Source organism: Anas acuta, chromosome 2 (assembly GCF_963932015.1).
Source record: "Anas acuta chromosome 2, bAnaAcu1.1, whole genome shotgun sequence".
Taxonomy (NCBI): domain Eukaryota; kingdom Metazoa; phylum Chordata; class Aves; order Anseriformes; family Anatidae; genus Anas; species Anas acuta.
In genome coordinates, this window is record NC_088980.1 from 46263387 (window position 1) to 46285429 (window position 22043).

Consider the following 22043-nt stretch of genomic DNA (forward strand, 5'->3'; position numbering starts at 1 on the left):
CCTGATGTTTAAGGCCAACTGTATGAAAATAGTATTCATTTACTATGTTTTTCAAAACATTTCCTCAATGACAAAAGGAATCTGTTTTTCCTCTCTATACGTTATTTGCTTGTATGAGACACTGTAACGCTATCACAAAGCACATTTCAAAGAGCAGACGAGTATGAAAAAGCAATGGATTGAATAGTAAAATAACCCCTGCTCAAGACTAGGGCTTCAGTAAAAATTAGTATGAATTACTTTTGAAATGACTGTGTTCATAAAAATAATCTTCATCCTAAAAGAAGTTATTAACATAGAAAGCACACTGTTAAATGGCAATAACCCAAATAATTAAGAGATTCAGCCACTATGAATCCCTGAAGCAATACAGATTAGGCTAAGAATAACAGGAACAGCATCTTCAAACTAATTTAATTCTTTATTTTATTTCCTGACTACTATCCATCCTTGGTGTGGATCATGAATTTCTAGGACTCCTTACACGTCATTGCAAATTCAGTCTAGAAATACTTTCATAAGTAGTTTTTCCTATTCAAGCTGAAATTAAAAAAACAAACTCAACAAACAACATAAAAACAATTAAATGAAGTTTATAATTCAAAGTATTTACAATGCTAGTAAAGAAGTGAACAGTATTTCAATTTCATTTGAAAAGGAACTAATGTGCTTAGAAGTCATCACATATAGAAGTATTCAAAACCCTACAGTGTAGATCATTTTGAATAATTCAAAATTAAGTCCCTTCTAATCAAAGCTTTTCCTATGGTTCCACCTATTTCAGAGTATTCCCTGATACATTGTTAACCTTTGAGAAAATGTAGTAACAGGTGCTACCACCACCTACTGATGAAAAGGAGTAAAAACTTGACATATTTTGTAGAAGTGTTAACATTTCTAAAATGTATCTTTTATAATTTCAGATCTTGGACTTCTATTCCTTAAATATAACATTTGGTATTAATGAGTTTAATACAAGTCTCCAGTTCAATAAGTAATATTAAACTTACTCTGCTTTCATTTTCAGCATCTCCTCCGTTGCTTTATTCTGTAAAAGTTCAAAATATTAGTTACATTCATAATGCTTAAAGCATGTGTATCTACTTAAAATGATTTGTTATTTACCTGATGCCAAAGTATCTAATTCCAAAAACTATCAAAATCATCCTACCACCAAATAATTCACATCGCTAACGTTCACTATAAATTCATCTCCTGGCTGTATGCACACATTTCCATTTCATGCTAGCACAAATGACCCACAGCAATGTCTGTGCTCATTCATACGCAGCATAGCTCTACAGGCGGTTCCTCTGCCAGGGAGATCCATGTCAACCTCTACTGTGACATTAGCTTCCCTTTGGCAGAGCCTTGCTGTTAGCAAATGACACAATCTTCACTTTCCAACTTCAGTGAGATGAGTCAGATTTAGTGACCTGAATCTGCATTATCTTATTGTGCAATCTGACACTCAGTTTACTGGAGTTAGACCAAGACAGAAAACTTATGAGGCGAGTACCAAGGTCTGTATCTGTTAGAATTCACTAAAAATCAATGTTTGTTTTACTGGCATGAAATAGAAGAAAACATGATGAGTAATATTTCACAACAGGGAAACAGCAACTACTACATGAAAAGGGTAATGTACCTTGGCCTGTCGTTCTTCAGCAATCTCCTCCTCTTTCTCTCTGAGTTGCTGAACATCAGTATGTTTCTGATCACTGGGAAGTACAAGAATGAGAAAAGATTTTCACAAACACAGGAAATCAGTGGAAAAAACTACCAGTTTAATCTCAATAAGCTGTTATGTATGTAGCTGTCTTGATGCATGTTCAGACTCAGAATAATGATCATCATAAAACAATACTAGAAGGGTTTAAAACTTTTACATTCCAAGAACATTACATTTTCCTTGGGTAGAACATAGTGAAACCAGTGCTCTAACGAAAACAGAAATGTAGTAACTGTGTAACTGAGTATTTTGGCCAATTTCATGATTAAGGTATACTTTTTATTACCTGATGGTGCTCACTTGCACAGAGATGTTTTTGATAAACTTCATAGGCAAAGAAAATTCAACTCCTAATTCAACTTAGCATACGGGTGTTGTAAGCTGCTGTTTACTGAGTTGCCCCGTAAAGATGATTTGTCATTAAATAACTAGAGTTATTTGCTGTCAATTAATATTTCTTTTTTCAAGACTTAAAGTAGTGGGATATTTAATCCTTTACAAGATTGGAAAGGAAACTAAGAAAAAAGACAAGACAGAATAAAAATAATTCTGTCCAAAATTAAATAGTACAGATTATAGCTCAAACCAAAGCTTATGAAATCTCCCATTGAGGTAAACAGCAGCATGCCATCTTTTCAGAGAAAGTTCATTCCTTACCCTCAAAAACATCGATGGAGAACAGGTTCCATTTAACTTTTTCATAAAGTTCCATTGACTTCATTTGGACATTTTATATCTTCAAAATTCATAACTCCACAAGTAATGTGGCAATATAAAATACACTGCAATGTCTACTTGTCTAATTATTTTAGATTCTGTTTCATATTTCCTTTACAAAACTTTGTTGCATTTAATAATATGTGATTTAAAGGCAATACAATTCACAGGTCAGTAACGGATTTTCATAGAAAAGACTGGATCAATCTCTAATTACATGAGCAATACACAAGATTGTATTTCAAATAAAAATTGTACATTTAAGATTATTGTACTTTATTGCTTCAAATTAAGACAGGATTTTTATTTTATTTTACCTGTTCTTGCTTACTCTCTGAGCTTCTGTAAGCTGACTCTGCAAATTCCTGTTGTTTTCCATTAATATCTGCATTTCCAAACGCAAGTTCTCCAATTCACTTAAGTGTTCCTAAGCAAGTCAGATTGGAAATAGTTTATTTGAATAGCAAACTGAAATTTCTGTTTTCACTTTTGGGTGAACATGTTTCTGAGTAAAAACAGAAGATACAACTATTTGTAAAAAAAAAAAAAAAAAAAGCACAAAAACCTGGCAAAGATCTGCATGACCCTTCCATTTACAGCTTCAGGACAGATTTGGTTTTGAAGAAGTCAGAACAGTTTCATTAGCAAAGATGTTACCATCTGACATTCATGAACAGGAAGCCATTCAGTCCTTGGGAAAAATGAGACACACGAATGTCTTAAGCAAGTTGTCTCTGTTTGTTACGTGGCTAGGCAAAGACAAGACCAAGAACTGCCTTCCTGCATTAATGGACATGGTAGGAAGCAGAGCTCATTAAAAATCTGAACTCTGTACTCGGTCTTCCTTTAACCTTACAAATTGCCTGTAGAGCTTAACTCTTAGTACCTTGAGCCGCAGAATTTCATCATTTTTAGCTCTTCGTTCTTCATTCAGTTCACGTACAAGGTGTTCCAGAGTTATTGCAGAAGCCCTCCGATCAGCTATTTCTTGCTCATGAGTTTCTAAGATTTTTGCCAAATTCACATCAAAATTTGGGGGAGTTTTTGGACACTGGCAAGTTAAAAAGCAAAACAGAAAAAAAGTCCAAAACTATTAGTAAAGAACTGTTTCTCTTATGTATTGGTTATGTGCTTTACTAACTAATTGGATACATAGGTTAATAAATTTCTAAAACAAAAATCATCAATAATACATTAAAATTACAAACAAGGTATGTAGGATTTGACTATTCTTAGACATACAGTCATTTCTGCTTCCAGTCTGTAGCCATGCCATAAAGTTTATTAGTCTTTTTCAATGAACTCTAATGGTTATTATCAGGAAATTGTTTCCTCTTAAGAATGTCATCATACCTGGGGAAATGTTACTGAAGATGAGTCCACAAAAAAGCAATCTATTTGCTTCATTTTTAATTCATATTCATTCTTCTTCTTCTCCAGTTCTTCTGTCATTCTGTCCAACTATTAGAAATCCCAAGAATTAAACAAGCTCATTAACTCTCACAAAAAATAAAGCAGCCATCTCTATTTTGAGCAAACCAAGTATGCAAGTGACTTTAGATTACCTTTGACTTCACCTTCACAGTAGTTTTATATATTTACCTAATAAATGTTAATCATTCAACAGTTGCATATAAGCATTTTTTTAAAGCATACATACATTATATATCGTATGTAGCTAACCTGAATTTTCTTTGTAAAAGTTACTTGTCAAAATATGACTCGTTACAAAGATTTTATGCATATAGATTTAAACAATTTCCTCAAAAAGGATATGCCAACATGACGAAAGGATTATTCTTTTCAAAAAGAACATATCCCTACTAGAGTGTTTGCCAACACAAATATATATTAATTAGCACTATGACAGTTATAGCAATTGGAGTTGAAGTTTACATAAAGGCTTAATGTAGCTTTTTGGTCTGCAAGGGCTCCAAATCACTCTGTCTGCTTCATATAAAGAGCTCAATTATCTCCATTACATAATGGTAATGTTTGTGGGTAAGTGTTAAGCAGAGAAGAAAGTAACCCCATAGGTTATATTGCTTATATAATCTCAGGTTACTCTGTCATTATATGCACTGGTAATTTTACTCTACAAAAATATTTTACTGTGAAGACAATCTCAAGATACCATTACCAAAATATTCCAAAATACTTAGAAGTTACCTAGGCTTTTTTCAAAAGCTTGTGAACTTTTATTTTACAGGAAGAATCATTACTCTTCAGGAGTACTGTGCACAAGATACTTTAAAACTTTACAAGTAAAACGTTTTCCAGAAGCTATTATTAACCACAACTCCCTCCCACAGAGCTAATTATCAGAAGAATTTCCTTGTTTTACCTGTTCCCTGAGTTCCTGGATTAAAGCTTCTTTCTTTATTATGTCTTGCTGTGCACACTGAAGCAATGCATCATGTTTCTTAGAGGCCTCTGTCAGTCTTGTCAGCTGATCAGTGGTATGCTGCAAGTCTTCACACAGAAGGTCTCTCTATTTTAAGTCAGTGGATGAGTAAAAAGACAATTACTACTCTAAAGCAGATGTTTTATCCACCCTAGCAGCAGTGACAACAGCTACCAGCACCTCTCTTCTCCCTCCACTTTTTCTTTGTGAATTGTAGCAAGCATTCATCTACAAATTTCTTATTTTGGCAAGTTTTCTATGCCCATTGTTTGGGCTGCACAAAAAAATAGGAGAACTTGCTTGCAATATAGTTGCAGTGAGATACTTGTGGGAGATGTTTAGAATTGACAACTGTTTTTAAGTCTAACATAAACATAAAATTAGATACAATTCTGTAAATAATGAACCAGAAAAGAATGTATAGATTTTAACCTATACTGAATCAATGATTACAGCCCTTTTGAGGTACTGCTATTGTGCAGATACCTCTCAATTCATTCTAGGATCTAGACTCCCATCCCTGACCTGGTAGGGCATCATACTTCCACCAAATGCGCTAACCTGGAAGGAGAAGCAATACCTAGTATTTTTAATACTCCCCTGGACTAAATTTGATAGGATCATGATGTCCACCAAGAAAGCATGAAGGAGTATTTTATGTACAAAGTCAAAGAAGGGGAAACTGCTTTTATCAGTAGATAGATACTACACTGCTAACCTTGAGTGTAAGGAATTATTACCTGCATGTTAAAAAAAACAAACAAAAAAAAAAAAACACAAAACAGAAAGCGATTCATTTGGCCAGCAACTTGGGTTTGGACGTCAACGTCAAAGTTAGGTATTAGAATTAGTGAAGATAATCTGTTTATTAAACTTAGTGGAAATGTATTTAAGAACGGCTTTTGGGAAGGAAATGCTGGAAGACTTCATGGGTGCTATGATTAGACATAGCATATGGGACTGATTATCTTGTAGAATCTGAAATTACTTTTAAGGACAGGCTGTTGGTGTTGCCTGACGGACATATTTACCAAAAATAACAGGGAGGGGGGTTAACAGGAAAGACCAAATTAAAAAAGAAAAGTACAATTTTAAAAGGCAAAGATGTACTTGAAGCAAGCATGCTTTCTAAATCTGTTTCCAGCAGGTGGAGCTTTTGGTTAAAATTGTAAGTAAAGAAAAGAAGCTATTGCATATCATAGCAGTGGTAGAAGTGAGTGTTAAATGTATGTTCTTCTACCTACTTTAATTTCTCAGCTGCATCATCTAATATTGCCATTAAATTCAGCTGATGACTCCTCAGCAGCCTTGAAAAAATTAAACCAGGCTTTTAGCATAGGTTTTTAATGAAGTAGCTTATAAAATATTTATGTTGAGTAATGTGATAATTTAACAGAATTTGTCAGGTATCTCATTAAAAATTCCTTTAAGAGCAGCCTAGCCAGCTTTAGCTTGAATTAAAATGAGGTTAAGTTTTACACAAGTATTTTAAGCAAAAAACACATCCAATTAATCTGTTAAATAATCATAATACACCACCATAAATGTTTTTACCTCAATATTGTCTGCTATTTCTTTTCTCTCCAAGGCCTCCCTCAGTTCTTCAATCTTCTTCTCCTGATCCTCTATGATTCCTTTGCTTTCTTCTTTTGCAGCCAGAACTAAATTATACTTGCACTAAGATTAAATAAATTTAGAACATTTTAGGAAAACATGTTATCAAAATACTTTAGCAAATATAAATAAATGCTTATCACACATCTTACGCTAACAACTACAAAACAATGTTTAAAAATCTCATCTGTGTCAATGACTTGTGCCATATCATACTTGTTAAACTGTACAAGACATTTTTAATAATGAATAGTCAGAACAATAGAAAAGAACATACATATTAACCATCAAAATCATTATTGATAAAAATAGGTAATACACAGAAATTGTTCTCGTGAACATTTTCTCCGTAGGACCTATACTTCATACACGTATGGATGGAATCTAAAGCATTCCATGGGTTCTCCGAGTTTGCAATCCAAACATTTTAATAAAGATGAATTGTATTTATTAAGTCATTTAAACAGCTTTAGTTCTTCATATATGTTTGCAGATGTAGAACATGGTTATCTCAGCTACAAAAAGCCTCACTCATAAATGAATTTATGGTTCTACTTTAGTTGTTCATGTCTTAAATCACCAATTTCTGAGAAAATCTAAATGTGACTGTCAGCTGAGTGCAGTTTACAGGATGTGAATAGGTCCCTTTAGAGACACTGCTCTTTACCCACCACGTGGAAAGAGTTCAGTTTTCAAGACAGCCTCAGGCATAAAATGTTCAGAAGATTTCAACATGTCAAAACAAAGAAGTTTCCTTCTAAAACACTACAGCAAGTTATGCTGTTTGAGACCCATGATAAGACATGTCATTGCCTTCCATTTCTGAAAAATGACACCATGTCCTTCAAAATGACAGAACATACATTTATATCCTCCAGCTCTCTTGTTAGGCCATCTATGGACTCGGTTTTATGATTAATTGAAGACCTCAGCTCCTGGATCTGTCTCATTAAGTCAGTTACAACTTCCTGCAACATAAAAAAGTTAATCCCTTTTTTTAAAAAAAAATTAACATAAAATACATAAAATATATGTATAAAAATAAGATATAAACAGTTTTTTATTATTAGACTTTCTTTGGTATATTATTTGTCAATCTGAAATTTCAAACACATTTGAAAATGAGGTCCCAATATGCATATTTAAATGAGTAACAGGAAATTTGTTGTTAAATTATTAGCTTTTGTTCTAAGCACTTATATAAAGACTTAATCTGCCGCGTTCATTATAGGAGAAGACTAGCCCTCAGATTTAGTCTCAGGCTGTCCTGAGTTTCTAACAGAATAGAAGTACTATAGTTTAAGGTTAATGCGTTTGTAAAGGAAAAAGGCACACAAGAAACACCACAGCACTGAGACAATACCAGATTCTACTGACCTTACATGTTGAATTTTTATTTTTAGCATGGGAAATCCATAATTTATCAATGCATCATTCTGGATAATAAAATTTATAATAAGATTTCTTATACCTATCTTACATACAGCATAAAAAAATGCTTGTGCTATGGAAACTTCTCCTATATAAGCTTTCAAAACAGTGGAGCAATCTTTTCATGTAGGAGTGTTTTGATTTTATTAATAAGATAGTCACATTCTTACGTTACCTTCCTTACTTTTTCTATTAGCTCATTACTAAATGAGGCTAGAAAGCCCTATTATTAATCAGGGGTATTATACATCATTTCTGCATGGGATGTTTTGTTCAGCAGACAGCTGAAACCGACTGGAAAAGGTTCTTCAGCGAGAGGGTGGTTAGGCTTTGGAATGGGCTCCCCAGGAAGCGATCACAGCACTGAGCCTGCCAGATTTCAAGAATCATTTGGACAACACCCTCAGACACATGGTCTGATTTTTTGGATCGTCCTTAGGGGACCAAGGAATTGGACTCTATGATCCCTGTGGGTCCCTTCCAACTTGGATATTCTATGATTTGCTTTGTTTTCCTTCAGTTATCTTGTTTTCTCTGAATGCATACCAGTTTCCTATCATCCTGCAAACTCCACGCCAGTAAAGGGCAGTATTTATATCATGTAGACATGCAGCCAGAATGGTCTAGAATCACAGAATTACTAAGTATCATAGAAAGTCTCTGTGCTTTCAACTCTACCACAGAGCATAGTTACCTGCAGAACTGGGTATCAGTAACAGAAACAAGCCCAAACCTTATCTGCATCGTTTGTCTTCTTCAGAGAAGCAATAATCTCTTCAGCAGCAGCCAGCTCCTGTTCCAATTTCTGTACTTTTTCTTCCTGAAAGAAATAATAATTACGAAGGAGAGACTTAATTACTTTTGAAATATGCTTTGTATAAGCTCAAAGCTTTTTTAAAAAATGGAATGAACTAAGTTGTTTACCATAAAAATTAAGCAGTATCTTAGCAAAACAGTCAGACTTGCTGGTAATCTACAGAACAGTCAGTTCACCAAAAAATTGCTATAAATGTACACAGATATCTATGAGCATGACTTAGCCATTCAGTTCCGCTGTTGTACCTGCTGCTCAGACCGTGTCACCATGTCAGAAGATGGTGTCTCCACCTGTGCTTTTTCAAGTACTTTCAAGAGCTCCCTGGAGAAGGGAAAAAAAGTATTTCTGGTGAGAAATACGATCAGAACATAAGAGATTTTACAAGAATCAAGTCATGTAAGTTCATTCTCGTTTGCTCTTGTTTTTTGTAGAGTTCTTTAACTATAGTCTTATATAATAATGAGAAGCATAACAGTTTAGTTATCAGCTATACACTGTTACCAGTCGTGGAATTTTATCTTCAACATGAAGAACGATACTTGTAATGAAATTACACTTGCAGTGCAAATGTCTAACTGAACAGAACAACACCTCACTTTAATATAGGTTGAATAAAACAAGAAGTCCATTATATCTCCATCCAGCTGGTGAAAAACATATCTACTAACAGGGTCAACTACCAAATACAAAACCTAGCATAGGACAAAACCAATGAGGTCAGATAAAAACAAATGCCACAACTAAATAAAACTCACCTTGAATTGTTTTCTTTATCTTCTTGTAATTGTAATGTTAGTTTCTGATTATGTTCTTTTTCTGTTTCCAGGAGTTTCAATAGGTTCTAGAATATCAAAATACACATTGGTATAAGAAGCTACAATATAAGGCCTTTACAGTAATTGAAGCCAAAATAGAACTCTAAACAGATACAAGTTAACTGAAAAAGAAAAAAAAAAAAAAAAAACAAACCTACAAAACCTTAAACAGAAAGAGATGTTTAGTTTTGTCCTGGACAAATTAAAACTAAACTGTTTTATATTAAGAAATCAGCTCTTTCCACATGCCATTGATAATAATTCCCAGTGGCTGCAATGTTCCTCAATATCCAAGTCTTCAAAGGGAGAAATCAGGATTTTCCAATGTAGATTAATTGGGAGTGGAAAAGCTGTTTCAAATTCTAACCAGCAATTCAAGATCTTTGACTAACGGGAATTTGAAATCATGACTTGTCAATCTGTTAGTATTCCTTTAAACACTGAAAGGGAAATCAAACTTGCTGAGTAGGCAAACAGTGTACACTGCAGAAAACTTGGGAATATCATTTGCAAAAGCCCTTGAGCAACCTTATTGCTGTTTTGCAGTCATTGCAGTCTGACAGGCTTTCAAGGACAGCATCAACTAAATTGCAGGACAATGACCCCCCACAAAAAGGCATAAAGAATTTTAACAGGATCACATCCACTATACAAAGCAGTTTCTTGAAAAAAAAAAAAAAAAATCAAGATGGAATAAGCAAACTAGTTTTAGTTAGCATTAAAACATGAAACCAAGAGCATTTAGGTGTCAGGATTCTTTCCTGCAGCAGTTTCTTATTCCTTTGCTAATTACCCATTTTGCTCAAAATTTCCACTGCAATTTCTTCAGCCAAAAGAACTGCTAGTACGTCATGCTGATTATTTCTTCTAGCCTGTATTTAAAAAAAATCTTGCACTAAATTTTAAAAGAAATCTGGTTTTATCTTCAAATGAGATCACTAGGAAACCTGTTATCACTGATATAACAGGAATTAAACAAACTGGTTATAGGAGTAACTGTGTAATAAAGTCTTTTAAAAGCTCTCTTACACAAAGCTCAGTTTTCATAGCTTCAGTTTCTTGTCTTCTGTCCTCAAGTTGTTGCTTCAGCTGATCTGTCTCAAATTTTGCTACTTCTTGCACATTGTCATAGTCATCCTGAAGGCTTGCTTTTTCTTCAAGAATCTTCTCATGTTCTAACCTTTATTTAAAAACAAAGAAACAACCCACAGTATTAAGAGCTTGTTTCCTTACAGAAATATCTCAATCAATGGTGTTTTACAAGCTTCAGTGAATCCAGAGCTATTTTCAAGAAAAGTGACCAGAACAGATTTTTTTTTTTAAACACTCAAACCCCGAATTTATGAAAGGCACAGGAAACATAAAAGGCACTAGCAGAGAACGCAGAGTACTCCTTCTGACCCCTAGCAATAATCTACTTCTTGCCAAATTCTATAGAAATTTCAGTCACTGTGACTTGATAATGGCATTCAGCCAGGTTTTTTATTTTTACCCAGTTGTTGGACAAAAAAAAAAAGTGCTTAGCTGATGTGTTCTTTATTCCATGTAATTCCTTTATATATTCTGAAGGGAAATAACCCAGACTTTCCCAAATTGCTATCCTTATTTCATCTTTCACGTAAGTGAAAACCAAAGGTAAAAGAACTGCTGAACAAGTGTTAGGAATCATGTTATTAGCAGAGATCTTCTGGTAAGAATATTTACTGTACATTCTCCAAAGAAGTCAGTACTTTTGCTAACAAAAGGCATCAAGGAAACCACAACACTGAATTTCAATTGCTGCTTCCCAGTCTCACAACGCATCACTCAAAAAGTGACTTCCGCTAAGACATCACCCATTATAATGCAATAATGTATTTAAGCTTTCCAGGCAAGAAAAAAAAAAAAGCCCTCACCAAAGTAAAAGAAACAGAAAAAAAAGAAACATCACAACTAAGCCACACTAGTGATTAAAAACCTCCTTGATTTCCAACTCCCAATAATACCGAATGTCAATTAACACATACAACCAAGTGAGCTGTTCAGGCTTCAGACAGGCTTCAGTGTATTTTTATGTTTTCTTTCTGCTTGTATTTTCAGATCAGCATCATCCTGTCACCTGTTTCATGTGAACAAGCTGAGCAGTGGTACTTTTTTTTTCCCGGATTAGTGTTAAAAATAACTATCATGCCTCTTTACTTAACTTCTGGAGATCAAAAAGCTCATAGGTTATCTCCTACTTCATGGGAAAATGCTACAAACAAACCAAAATTAAGGAAGTCTCATTTACATATCTTTTGCCATGTCTCATCATGCCTCTGAAAAGAACTGAGCAAAAAAAAAATATAAATAAGGAAAGAACATAAGCACACAATAACAACTTTAAATAAGAGATGCAAAATGCAAGTTTGAAGGCAGAAAAGAAGAACTAAATCAGAGGATGCATTCAGAAGAAAGGTTAAGACATTTTACCAAACTGCCAACATACCTGACACTGTCCAGCTGAAACTGTACATCCATATGTCTGCTAGAAAGCTGACTCATTTCCTTTTCTTGCTTTTCCTTAAAGGCATTATATTCCAGTTTTACAGCAGACAGCTCCTTGTCTGCAGACTGCAGGACAATGCGTAAGTCATGGACTTCACTTTTTAATACTATTGAAAAACAAAATATTTTTAATGTTATTGATTTGGAAAACTGCTAGATACAGGACATGTAACAGCATGGAACATCCCAGGAAAGTCTAACAAAACCTTACACATTTTCAGTGGAATTAACTTTGAAGGTCACAGACAAGGACTTACTACTCAAAGTCAGTAAAAACATTGTCTTTGAAATGAAGTGTATGGACAAAATCAAAAACATTCTAGATGGTATCATCAAAAATGCCTCTATTTACATACACTGACAAAGAATTTCCCTTTATTTTAGCTAACATTTTCTTTCTAAAATACTGTGTCCTGTATTCTGTTCATATCAGAGTCAGAGAACAATTATCAGTATTGTATAGTGTGCAAGACTGGGCAGAGGAAAAGCTATTCTGCAAGTATTATAGTTTTATTTTAAGTCATATCTGTGCAACATCTAAGATCTTAAACCCGAAGTTACACAGCATGTACTATTGTTGATTCATAAAATTAAGACAGCTCAAAACTTCACATGTGATTTCAGTGTTGCATAGACTTACTATCAGCCTTGCTTTGAGCATCTTGGAATTGTTTTTCAAGCAATTTTATCTGCTCAAGTAGCTCCTGACGCTCTTTACTCCAGTCATTCCTTTCAGATGAAAGAAGCTAGAGGAGAGAAGTAAACATTTTAAATGGAAGGAAATATAGGGGTTATGTCACAGAGCTGTAATGATAATGTTAAGAATAGCTCAGTAGCTAACACTTAACGTCAGTGAACCTGAAATCCACAAAAGGCCAAGAAAACGTACTTTAACATAACTGAAGAAGTTACCTTATGTAAAGGGGAAAAATCATTTAAAAGCAACCATAACTTGAGAGCTGAAATCTACTCTAAAACAGATCTATCAGAAATGGCACTGATAGAGGAAGAGAGCAAGCCTTATTCTTTGTTTTCTATGTTAAATCAAAAAATGTTTAAGACTTGTAAATATTTTGTGTATTAATGACTTTTCAAATCAGTTCTAACTGAGGAAAGCAATATATTCACGCATTCTTAAATTTAAAATTTCCTTTTGTGTCTATTCCTGTCTCTCCAGAAATCATGAAGTTGGCCAAAAGCAAGCATGGACATCTTGAATGTTCATTTGCTTATGCTTTAGTTTATGATCAAGCAGGCTCAGAATCACAACCTAATCATTTATTATTTTTAAAACGCAGTGTTATTCTAATTTAGTCCCTGTCTTTCTGCATAGTCCTGAGCTATGATGCTAGTACATTTTTCAAAAATCAAAATGCATGTAACGTTTCTGACCTCGCTGAGTGACACAGTAGTTCAAGTGTGGTAGATAGCAGCTTGACATAGAGACACTCAAATATAAGCCTACATTATATTGTTCTCTCACCTCCTGTATTTGTGCAGAATGATGCTCCAGTTTATTAATTTGCTGCTGGAGTTTCATATTCTTGCTTTCTTCTTCATCCAGCTTTGTCTGCATTGTGCTCAGTTGCTCCTGTGACACAACAGATACCCAAAATTAGAACAGCCATCTTCCAGTTACTCTCACATGCCATATGGCAGCCTGTGCATATTGAAAATAAGTGTCAACTTTTTTTTTTTAAATGACCTAAACCAACAGAAAACAGAACATTCAAAAATAGACTGGTAACCTCAGTAGCTGATTTCTCCCATTGCCAACTAAACTGCTAGAATGCAGGGAAATCCTTCAGAGAATACAAGGACTGAATCCTATAAACTCTTATATGTGTGCTTAGTTTTCAGACACGCATCTGTCTTACAGAAATAAGACTTGAAAATGAAGTTACTAAACATCAACACTGGATACATTCCTTAAAAGATTTTTGTCTGTTTTCCAAGGTGTGGGGTTTTTGGTTTTGGTTTTTAATATCTGCACTGACCTTTAGCTCCAATTTTAGAGAGTAGTTCAGATAACATTGTAGCGCTCTATGTCAAAAGACTCTCCTTTTGCTTTAGGAAAAATACAAGACAATGGCAATATTTGGCAGGTTTCTTAAAAAAATGTACTTATCTACACCATGCTTGGGTATTGTTCCAAATGTTGCTGTCAGAGACTCATCAGGAAGTTTCCTTAGAAATAAGGTATCAGGCTAGAATAGTAGAAGTTTAAGTGTCCTATATATCTCAAACTAAAATTTACAAAGTAAATAGCTATTATATAGACAAAATGCATACCAAGTTTCAGCTCCATATATGATTAAGACATACAATGTATAATTAAAGAACTTTTTTAGCAATGGCTTAAGTGTTCTTTATATGCATCAGTTTTCCATGCACGTTGCAATATACTTGGCAAGAGCTACTTTCATGTCCAACTTGCTTTATAATAAAGTTATACACACACTTCAGTTTTTATTCAGAACATTCACCTGTGCTGCTTTGAGCTCCTCTGCAATGGCCTCGTATGCTTGTTCATTCATCTCTGGGGGAACTGGCTCTTTAAAAATGTCATCCATCTCTTCAGAACACTGGAAATCTTCAGAGTGATAATCTGAAATCTCTGGGCTTATTCGTGGCACTAGACGAGATCTTAGCTGGTAAGCTTTTGTTGGAGTTGTTATGTTCTGTTACAAAGATTACAGAACAGTCTTTATTTTAACTGCAAAGATGAATTAGACTTTATCTAGTAATGTACTTCACAGTTCTGTAGGCAGAATAATGAAATAAAATGCTCAAAGGCCTTTAGTTCTAAACCACTACACTTTTAGATTTGTCATCTGATTACAGTAGCAGTCATTTAAGAAATATGTCAAAACACAAAAGCAGCATTCCTTGTTTACCACATAAACATTACAGTAGTAAGGCTAAGGGATCATAGAAATGAAGGCCTATGTTCTCACACAACTCTGGAGTAAGTACATGTGTCTAACTTATTTTCTTACCTTAAGAGTTTCTCTATGTAGCTTATGCAACTGAGAGACTTCTCGGCGCTTGTGTGCTTTAGTTGCCTCCAAAATGTTCTCAAGATGTTGGTTTGCTTTCCGAAGGGATTGAAGTTCTGATTCCAGTTCCATATGCTTTTTCCTGTTTAGGAAGTATTTTAATACTGTGAAAAACTCTCTATCAGTATGCTCTCCATCAGTAAGAACAAGCTGTAGCACTGCAAACGAGCATCATACTGAAAAGTTGAACTCTTGGCCAAACATTGAAAAGCATTATTTTGAGAAGAAAGCCACTGCTGCTATATTAAAAGTTTAAAAAACAAAAAATAAGCTAAGCAGCTTATTTGTGCTTGCATAATGAAAAAAGCAGATGGATAACTAAATATGTCAGAAAAAAATCCATTACATGGTAGAAAATAAGCTGAGAGCTCTGCAATTCCTTTTATGAGCAAGTGATATCACCCCTACCAATATGGCTTTAAGCTTTAGAAATGTTATCCAGTTATACGAGAAGTCTGAACTGGTGATTGCCAGGATTAAAGAAAATCCTTTAAAGATTTTTTTTTTCCCCTCCTCTGGAAATGCTGCTCTTTTAAGATTATTTTGCCTTATAGGAGTACTTTAACTGAAATCCAACAGTTGAGTAGAAATTTAGGAATAATTTCCATTAGGCATTTTGCAGAGCTGCATGCTGGTACTGTGACCATGGACCTTACTGACCTAATTGTAAGGTCAAAGTGTACAAAGGAAATCTACTATTTCATCTTTTGGCAGTTTAATGTTATCATTTTGCCTGATGATTTTAGCACCTGCAACAAAACATACGGAACAGAGTAGAACTCTAGTTGTGACTGCTAAGAGACAGAAGAAAAATTAGCAGGGATTTTGTGAAATTGTTCAGTTTTGCTCTACTTATTCAGTTACAGCACACAGTTATCACTTGCATGCAAAATTAAGCATCCAGTTACTGTGAAACTGGAACCAAGTTTAATATTTAGTGGAATCCAGAGGTGAACTCTGTATGAATCTAAAGGATCAAAAGCACCTTCCTGTTTGATTGCATTCCACTAAGACAAATGCCAATAATTGATAAAAAACAAACAAACAAACAAACATATGTACTATGAAGAAAGCAAGACATACATAAATACATTGCATGGACAGGAAAGTGATATATTTAGATATGAATAAACCTTTCTAACTAATGATACAGGACAACAGATACATTGCTGAATTGATAGACTCAGTAGATCATAACATTATGACTTATGAATATAAGATTTACCATACTCAAAACTAAGAATAAAAGCAGATTCGTACAATTGTCTGAATACATCAAAAGGACATTACAAAGTTACTTTGTCAAAAAAAATCGGTGAGGCAAAAATCATAACACTACTTTGGACCCAATGCTTCTAAAACTTCACTCTAGATTCACTGAAATCAAAAACGTTAGGTACAAGCTAAAAAATAAAGATAACAAAAGAGCATCAGGTCCCTTTTGCCTTCCAGATTTATATTGCCTTCTTTGAAAATGCAATTATTTTTCTTGTATGTTCAGTCACAAGACCTGAAATTTTCAGTAATGGGGTTTATCAAGTTAAACCATGCAATATCCACTGGCATGTGAATATAATATTATTTTTACTAATAATAAAAACCTTGAAGGTACTGCTCAGGCCTTTTACATTATCTTCTGCTGGCCTCAAGCACTGACAGTAAACTTTTTAACTGTTAGTAAGGACTAAGTAGACCTGTATCTCATGTGTAGATGAGAAAGCAAATGGACATTAAATGAACTGTTGACACTATGCCTTTGCTCTCGTTTGAATTAAATCTTTGTTCCAATAATAAGTCTCAGGACGCTGATATTATCACCTTCTTAAAAATCTTTGAAGTGGAGACAGAAATTAACAGGTTAGCCCAATTTTCTGGAATGCTTGGATTCTGCATTTATAGCAACTCCAGCTTGTAATCTTGAAGAAGTTATATTAAAGTCTTGTAGCCCTAATTAAAAAACAAAACTCCCCTCTCCTGCCCCAGAGAAAACATCAACTATTAGTTCCTCTTATTGTTTCCATCTGTAGTAATTCAGTTACTGAAAATACTTGCTAGACATTGCTAAGTCAAACTCTTCCTGATACAAGAAGCAGATGACTTAAGTGATTTTCGCAGCATGTGCAACTCCTGCATGCTGTGAAGCATCATTTTGCATCTTAGGATCAAGAAGACTTTTTGAAGAGACAAAGAATTCTGAAGGAATGTCTGCACGGTTGCTGGTTGCTTCACAGGTGTTTACAACTTTGGGAGTAATCAAGTTGACAAGTTGAACTAGAACAGGTCCTGCAGGCATGCCCTATCTTTCATAAACTGTCCCTCTGATACACAAAGAACATTCTTTGACTGTATATTCAGGATCTGAATTGAACTTTTAAAAACCAATACCAGTAATTAGACATTTAACTGAACACATTTCTATACTGTTTTGTCTCACTTGGTTAGCTCTTTAAATTCTTCATATTCTTGTTTTGAACTTGCCAGTTCGCTTTGAGTTTGCAGCAGGCGTGCTTTCAGCTTTTCAACAGATGCCAGTGAGTTGCCTTCCACTGATATGGTGGTAGAATGTAAATGCTGACCTACAGAACAAACATACACCCTATGAAATCATAGAAAAGCTCAAATACCTTAAGTTTTACCAAAATGAAAACATTTTTAGGCTTTTGAACAACATAGTAATAGAGATGGAAAATGAATAAAATGAACTAGAGATGGAAAATGAATAAAATGAACTAAACCTGTTTTATCAAAATCTTCAAGTATCATGTTGAGGAAAGAAAAAAAACATGAAGACAATTCTCAACCCTACTTTGCACAAAACAGAAATACAGCAAACCTATTGAGCTCAAAGATATTAGCATATTTTTACCTCCAGTTGTTTTCTCTATAGCTGAAGCTTGCAAAAAAGCTTTTTCTAGTTCTGCAATGGTCTGAGCATCAATTTCCTGTGCCTTTTTTACTGACTGTAAAGAACGAAGTCTTTTATTTTCCTCTCTGAGGTTATGATTCTCCATGGCATACTTTGCAATTCGTGGGTGTTGTTCCATCTGTGATAAGCAGAATTTTTTTTCAACAGTTTTTATTTTACAGACAACATTATGCACATCTAGCTGCTGCTCTACTGTCTTTAATGAGCCTTGAGTTGTAATGGAAAAGGGAAAAAAAGGTATTCCCTAGAGTGGTTTTATCTTCCCAAATGTTTTCTATTTATTTTCTTACTCCCTTGGAATCTGCCCTCAAAGAATACAGTGGGTTTATATTTTCTTTGTTTATTCTTTTACTGGTAATAAAACAGCAGAAGCTCTCTTGGCTGCCCTCAACATCCCTTTTCAATTTCAACTTTGAGCTTTGGTTTTCTTAACACTATCCCTACACGCTCTATTAATGCTTCTGTAGTCTTTTAATGCCTGACCTGACTTCTGTACTACCTCCCCCTTCTCCCCTTCGCTTTGGAGACCAGTTATGAGATCCAGATTGATTCATATACAACTATTACCCTTTTCCCTAAGTATAAAGAAGTTTTTGTGCTTGGAAGAAATTGTTTTTGAAGAACTGCCTTCTCTCCTGAGCTTCTCTATTCTTCAGAGCTGCCTCACAACTGATACCCACCTACCCTATCCTATCCCAGTCCCTGAATAACCTGAAGCCTCAGGTATCTACTTCGCTACTTGCCTTCCTCAAACAGCTCCAGGACAGTATTACCTCTTGTTGGCCCATCTAACATCTGTTTGTTATCCCTCAGAAACCTCCTGTATTCTTTACATCCTGCTGTCTTGCCCTTTCAGCAGATGTCATGGAGATAAGTGTCCCATAAGGATATTTGTGACTTTACTGAGTTACTTAAAGGAAGCTTGAACCTCTACCTACCCCAACCAGGCTGCCTGTAGCATACTCTCACCATAACACCATCCTTACTAGCCTCTCTTACGAGAACTCGTAAACTTTCAACCCACCCATTTCCCCTTCCAAAAGGGAGCTCTATGCATTTGAGATGCTTCTTTACATACAGGGACAAAATTTTACATCCTATTTTCTCCTGCCTTTTTTCCCAGAGAACTTGATTCCACCCATCAAAGGGCTCTGTCATATGAGCTAGTTTAACAAAACAAAATTGTTCTAGAAAGGAAAATAAACAGAAGACTTGCCTGTTCTCTGAGCATCTGCAATTCCTCCCTCAATTCACTGAGGAGATCCTCTTGCTCTTTTGGCAATAAACTTCCACCAGCTTCTTTATGCAATCTCTCCAAGCGAACAATATGGTCTTCACGGAATTTGACTATCATTTTATTGGACTGAATAAATTTCTCCTTCTTGGCACACAGGTCTTCTAGTTGAGCAATTTTTTCTAATAAATTCTTAGGAAGTACATATATGGATTAATGGCAAAGTGACAATTACACTAAATGAATCTGAAGCGTACATATCACATACATATATTGACACAAATCATGCAAAACTCAGTTCACAATAATTTCTGTAAACACACAGACTAGCACTTATTTGGAGCAGATCTGTAGAGAACATTTCATATTAAGAACACAAGTCTCACACTATATTTATTGCAAAAAAATCACTTAGAAGAAGCTCCAGTATGATCCCATCAACTAAACATTCACAGACAGTGAAGCACATCTGGTGCACCCCTAGAATGTCTCTTATGTCTCTTTCAGTTCAGTTTCTTCCCCCCAAAAAATGAATATTAATGATTCAGCACTGCACTATGATATTAACAAAAGCACAGAAAAATGTTGACCAAAACTCTGATTTAGCTAAATTTAAGTGATAGGATGTTTGTTTTCTATTCAAAATTCATTTAAAAAAATCCAACCAACCAACCCACCCTTTAAAACTAAACATACTATGAAAACTACCCTATGGAATGAATTTGAGGTGAAAGACTATTTTAAATATCACTTGACCAGCTTCCTTGTTACCAAACCTTATTGTCTTTGAACAGTGTTTTTTATTTAGAAACTAAGAAAATAACATGAAGTCAATTTTAGTATGCTCACTTGTCCCCCAGAGAATACACAGAATGAACATAGGAATAATTATTGCTTTCTTACCTTTTTCTCACCTTCTGATTTCTCCCAGAACAGCATTGCTTCAATAAAGTTGTTCATGTAATTTATGCTATTTTTCCCATTTTCAATAGCACCTGTAGGGTAAGTCAAAGAACCAAATGCTAAATCTATTAAAATACCAGTTAGCCAAGTTTTCCTACACATATGACACTTGTGTAAAGAAAATTTCAATAAATTATTTGAACAACATAATTCCTCTACAAAAATCACGTCCATACCCACAGTAAAGAAGTCTAGACTATAATTCTTAGCCACCTGCAAGTGCTGGTAAAGAATGGAATCAACGTACATAATTGTGTAATTAACAAAATTGTTCAAGCATTAAACAACTTTACAATGAACTTATTAAAATAAAAGAATCAGTTTGTTCTGCTGGGTGTATCTAATAAAATTCAAAACCCCTCTGAAATTAATTTGATAGACATTACGGGAAATATTAATCCACTTTTAATATGTGCAAGCTTTAATAACTGTTTTATAAGAAGGAAATTCAGAAAAATGGATGTGAATTAAGTGGATAATTAGTGACTTAAACTGGAAGGAAAAGTATTCACATGAATTTAAACAGGTTTAACTCATCCATTTAGAAATTGAAAATAGCTTTCCTTGCCTCATCCAGGCAAGCCCAATTATTTATAAGTACTAATCACCATAGTATATAGGTATAAAATAACTACCCTATAGTCTATTAATAGACTAAAAAATGCCATTATGTTTATAATGTCCCCACTAACCAGATTTTTGTATGATCAAATATTACAAACATCACAATTTAATTGTATAGACTACACAAATCTTTTATAATATTAGGTTCTGCATACGAACAGAGGACCAACCTATCTTCAGCACTGAAGCATTATCCCTTGCTTTCCTTCAGAACTTTACAACAAGTCTAGCAACAGTTTTGAGCCCTCTGTCCGTATTCTGGAAGTGACAAAGATTCACAGTCCCACAAGATCACTGACTTATTTTTACTGTGTAAATGTGCATAAACCCAGAGCAGTTATCTTTCCTTAGCAAAACTCAACCACAGATGCTTTGTGTTAGACAAGTCTTTCTAATTTTTAGAGTAACTTTTGAAACTGTATGTATTTCTTGACAGGGTCAGAAAAGAGGTGGTGACTCTGGAACACAGTAAGAGTTACAAGACCAAGTTTACTACCTTGTAATGCTACCATATAATGTTTGATTATTTCAGTGAGAAGAGATATATATGCATTGCACAGCTATGCTAGGATCTGTATTGCACCTTCTTGAAGGGGCAAAAGAAGAGGAGAAAGTCCTGTCCTGAGATTAAAAAGAATGCTGGGCATTATTTATTATTATTTGATGGGCATTATCAGCACCTTAGTGCCATGCCTCCCCCCAAAAAAAAAATATACAAGAAAACTTTTGGTTATTGAAAATACTGGGCACCTCTTACAAAATGGAAAAATAAATTTTGGTATTATATAAATAGAAACACATCCCAGTACGAACACCACATGAACAACTTCTGCAAAATACTGGATATAAATACAGGCAACACGATCTATAAGACACACGCCAGCTCTATAGGTCAGTTCTTACAGTAACAGTAGTGGTTGAGAAACTTCATGAATTACACAAAGTTCCAGCACACTTAGCTACAAGAAGTTCTCCCCCCACCCCAACTCGTACCTTGTGCTACAGAGATATCACGCATAGATGGTACTGATATAAGTTGTGCAAGCTGCTCTTTCAGCTTCTTGACCTCAGCTTGTAGCTGATTCACATTTCCTTGTGTGTCTTCATTTACCACAGCCTTTCGTAAATATTTAAGGGAAAAATCAGGAAGTACAAATGAGAACTGTATTCTAATGCATAGG

At 34.7% G+C, this 22043-nt stretch overlaps 1 protein-coding gene across 1 annotated transcript in view; it reads right to left on the bottom strand.

The window, feature by feature from the left end:
* Nucleotides 1–22043, bottom strand: part of KIF15 (kinesin family member 15) — a 35117-nt gene that overhangs the window by 2348 nt on the left and 10726 nt on the right. The window contains exons 11-32 of the mRNA XM_068674597.1: nt 21856–21979; nt 20179–20270; nt 19258–19467; nt 17982–18159; nt 17550–17691; nt 15056–15197; nt 14543–14737; nt 13540–13647; nt 12697–12802; nt 11998–12163; nt 10560–10710; nt 9471–9556; nt 8961–9036; nt 8632–8718; nt 7331–7435; nt 6408–6530; nt 4794–4940; nt 3803–3910; nt 3336–3500; nt 2767–2876; nt 1649–1721; nt 1011–1048 (exon numbers count right to left, since the gene is read on the bottom strand). Coding sequence (XP_068530698.1) covers nt 1011–1048; nt 1649–1721; nt 2767–2876; nt 3336–3500; nt 3803–3910; nt 4794–4940; nt 6408–6530; nt 7331–7435; nt 8632–8718; nt 8961–9036; nt 9471–9556; nt 10560–10710; nt 11998–12163; nt 12697–12802; nt 13540–13647; nt 14543–14737; nt 15056–15197; nt 17550–17691; nt 17982–18159; nt 19258–19467; nt 20179–20270; nt 21856–21979 — 2732 coding nt within the window. The remainder of the gene's footprint in view (nt 1–1010; nt 1049–1648; nt 1722–2766; nt 2877–3335; nt 3501–3802; nt 3911–4793; nt 4941–6407; nt 6531–7330; nt 7436–8631; nt 8719–8960; nt 9037–9470; nt 9557–10559; nt 10711–11997; nt 12164–12696; nt 12803–13539; nt 13648–14542; nt 14738–15055; nt 15198–17549; nt 17692–17981; nt 18160–19257; nt 19468–20178; nt 20271–21855; nt 21980–22043) is intronic.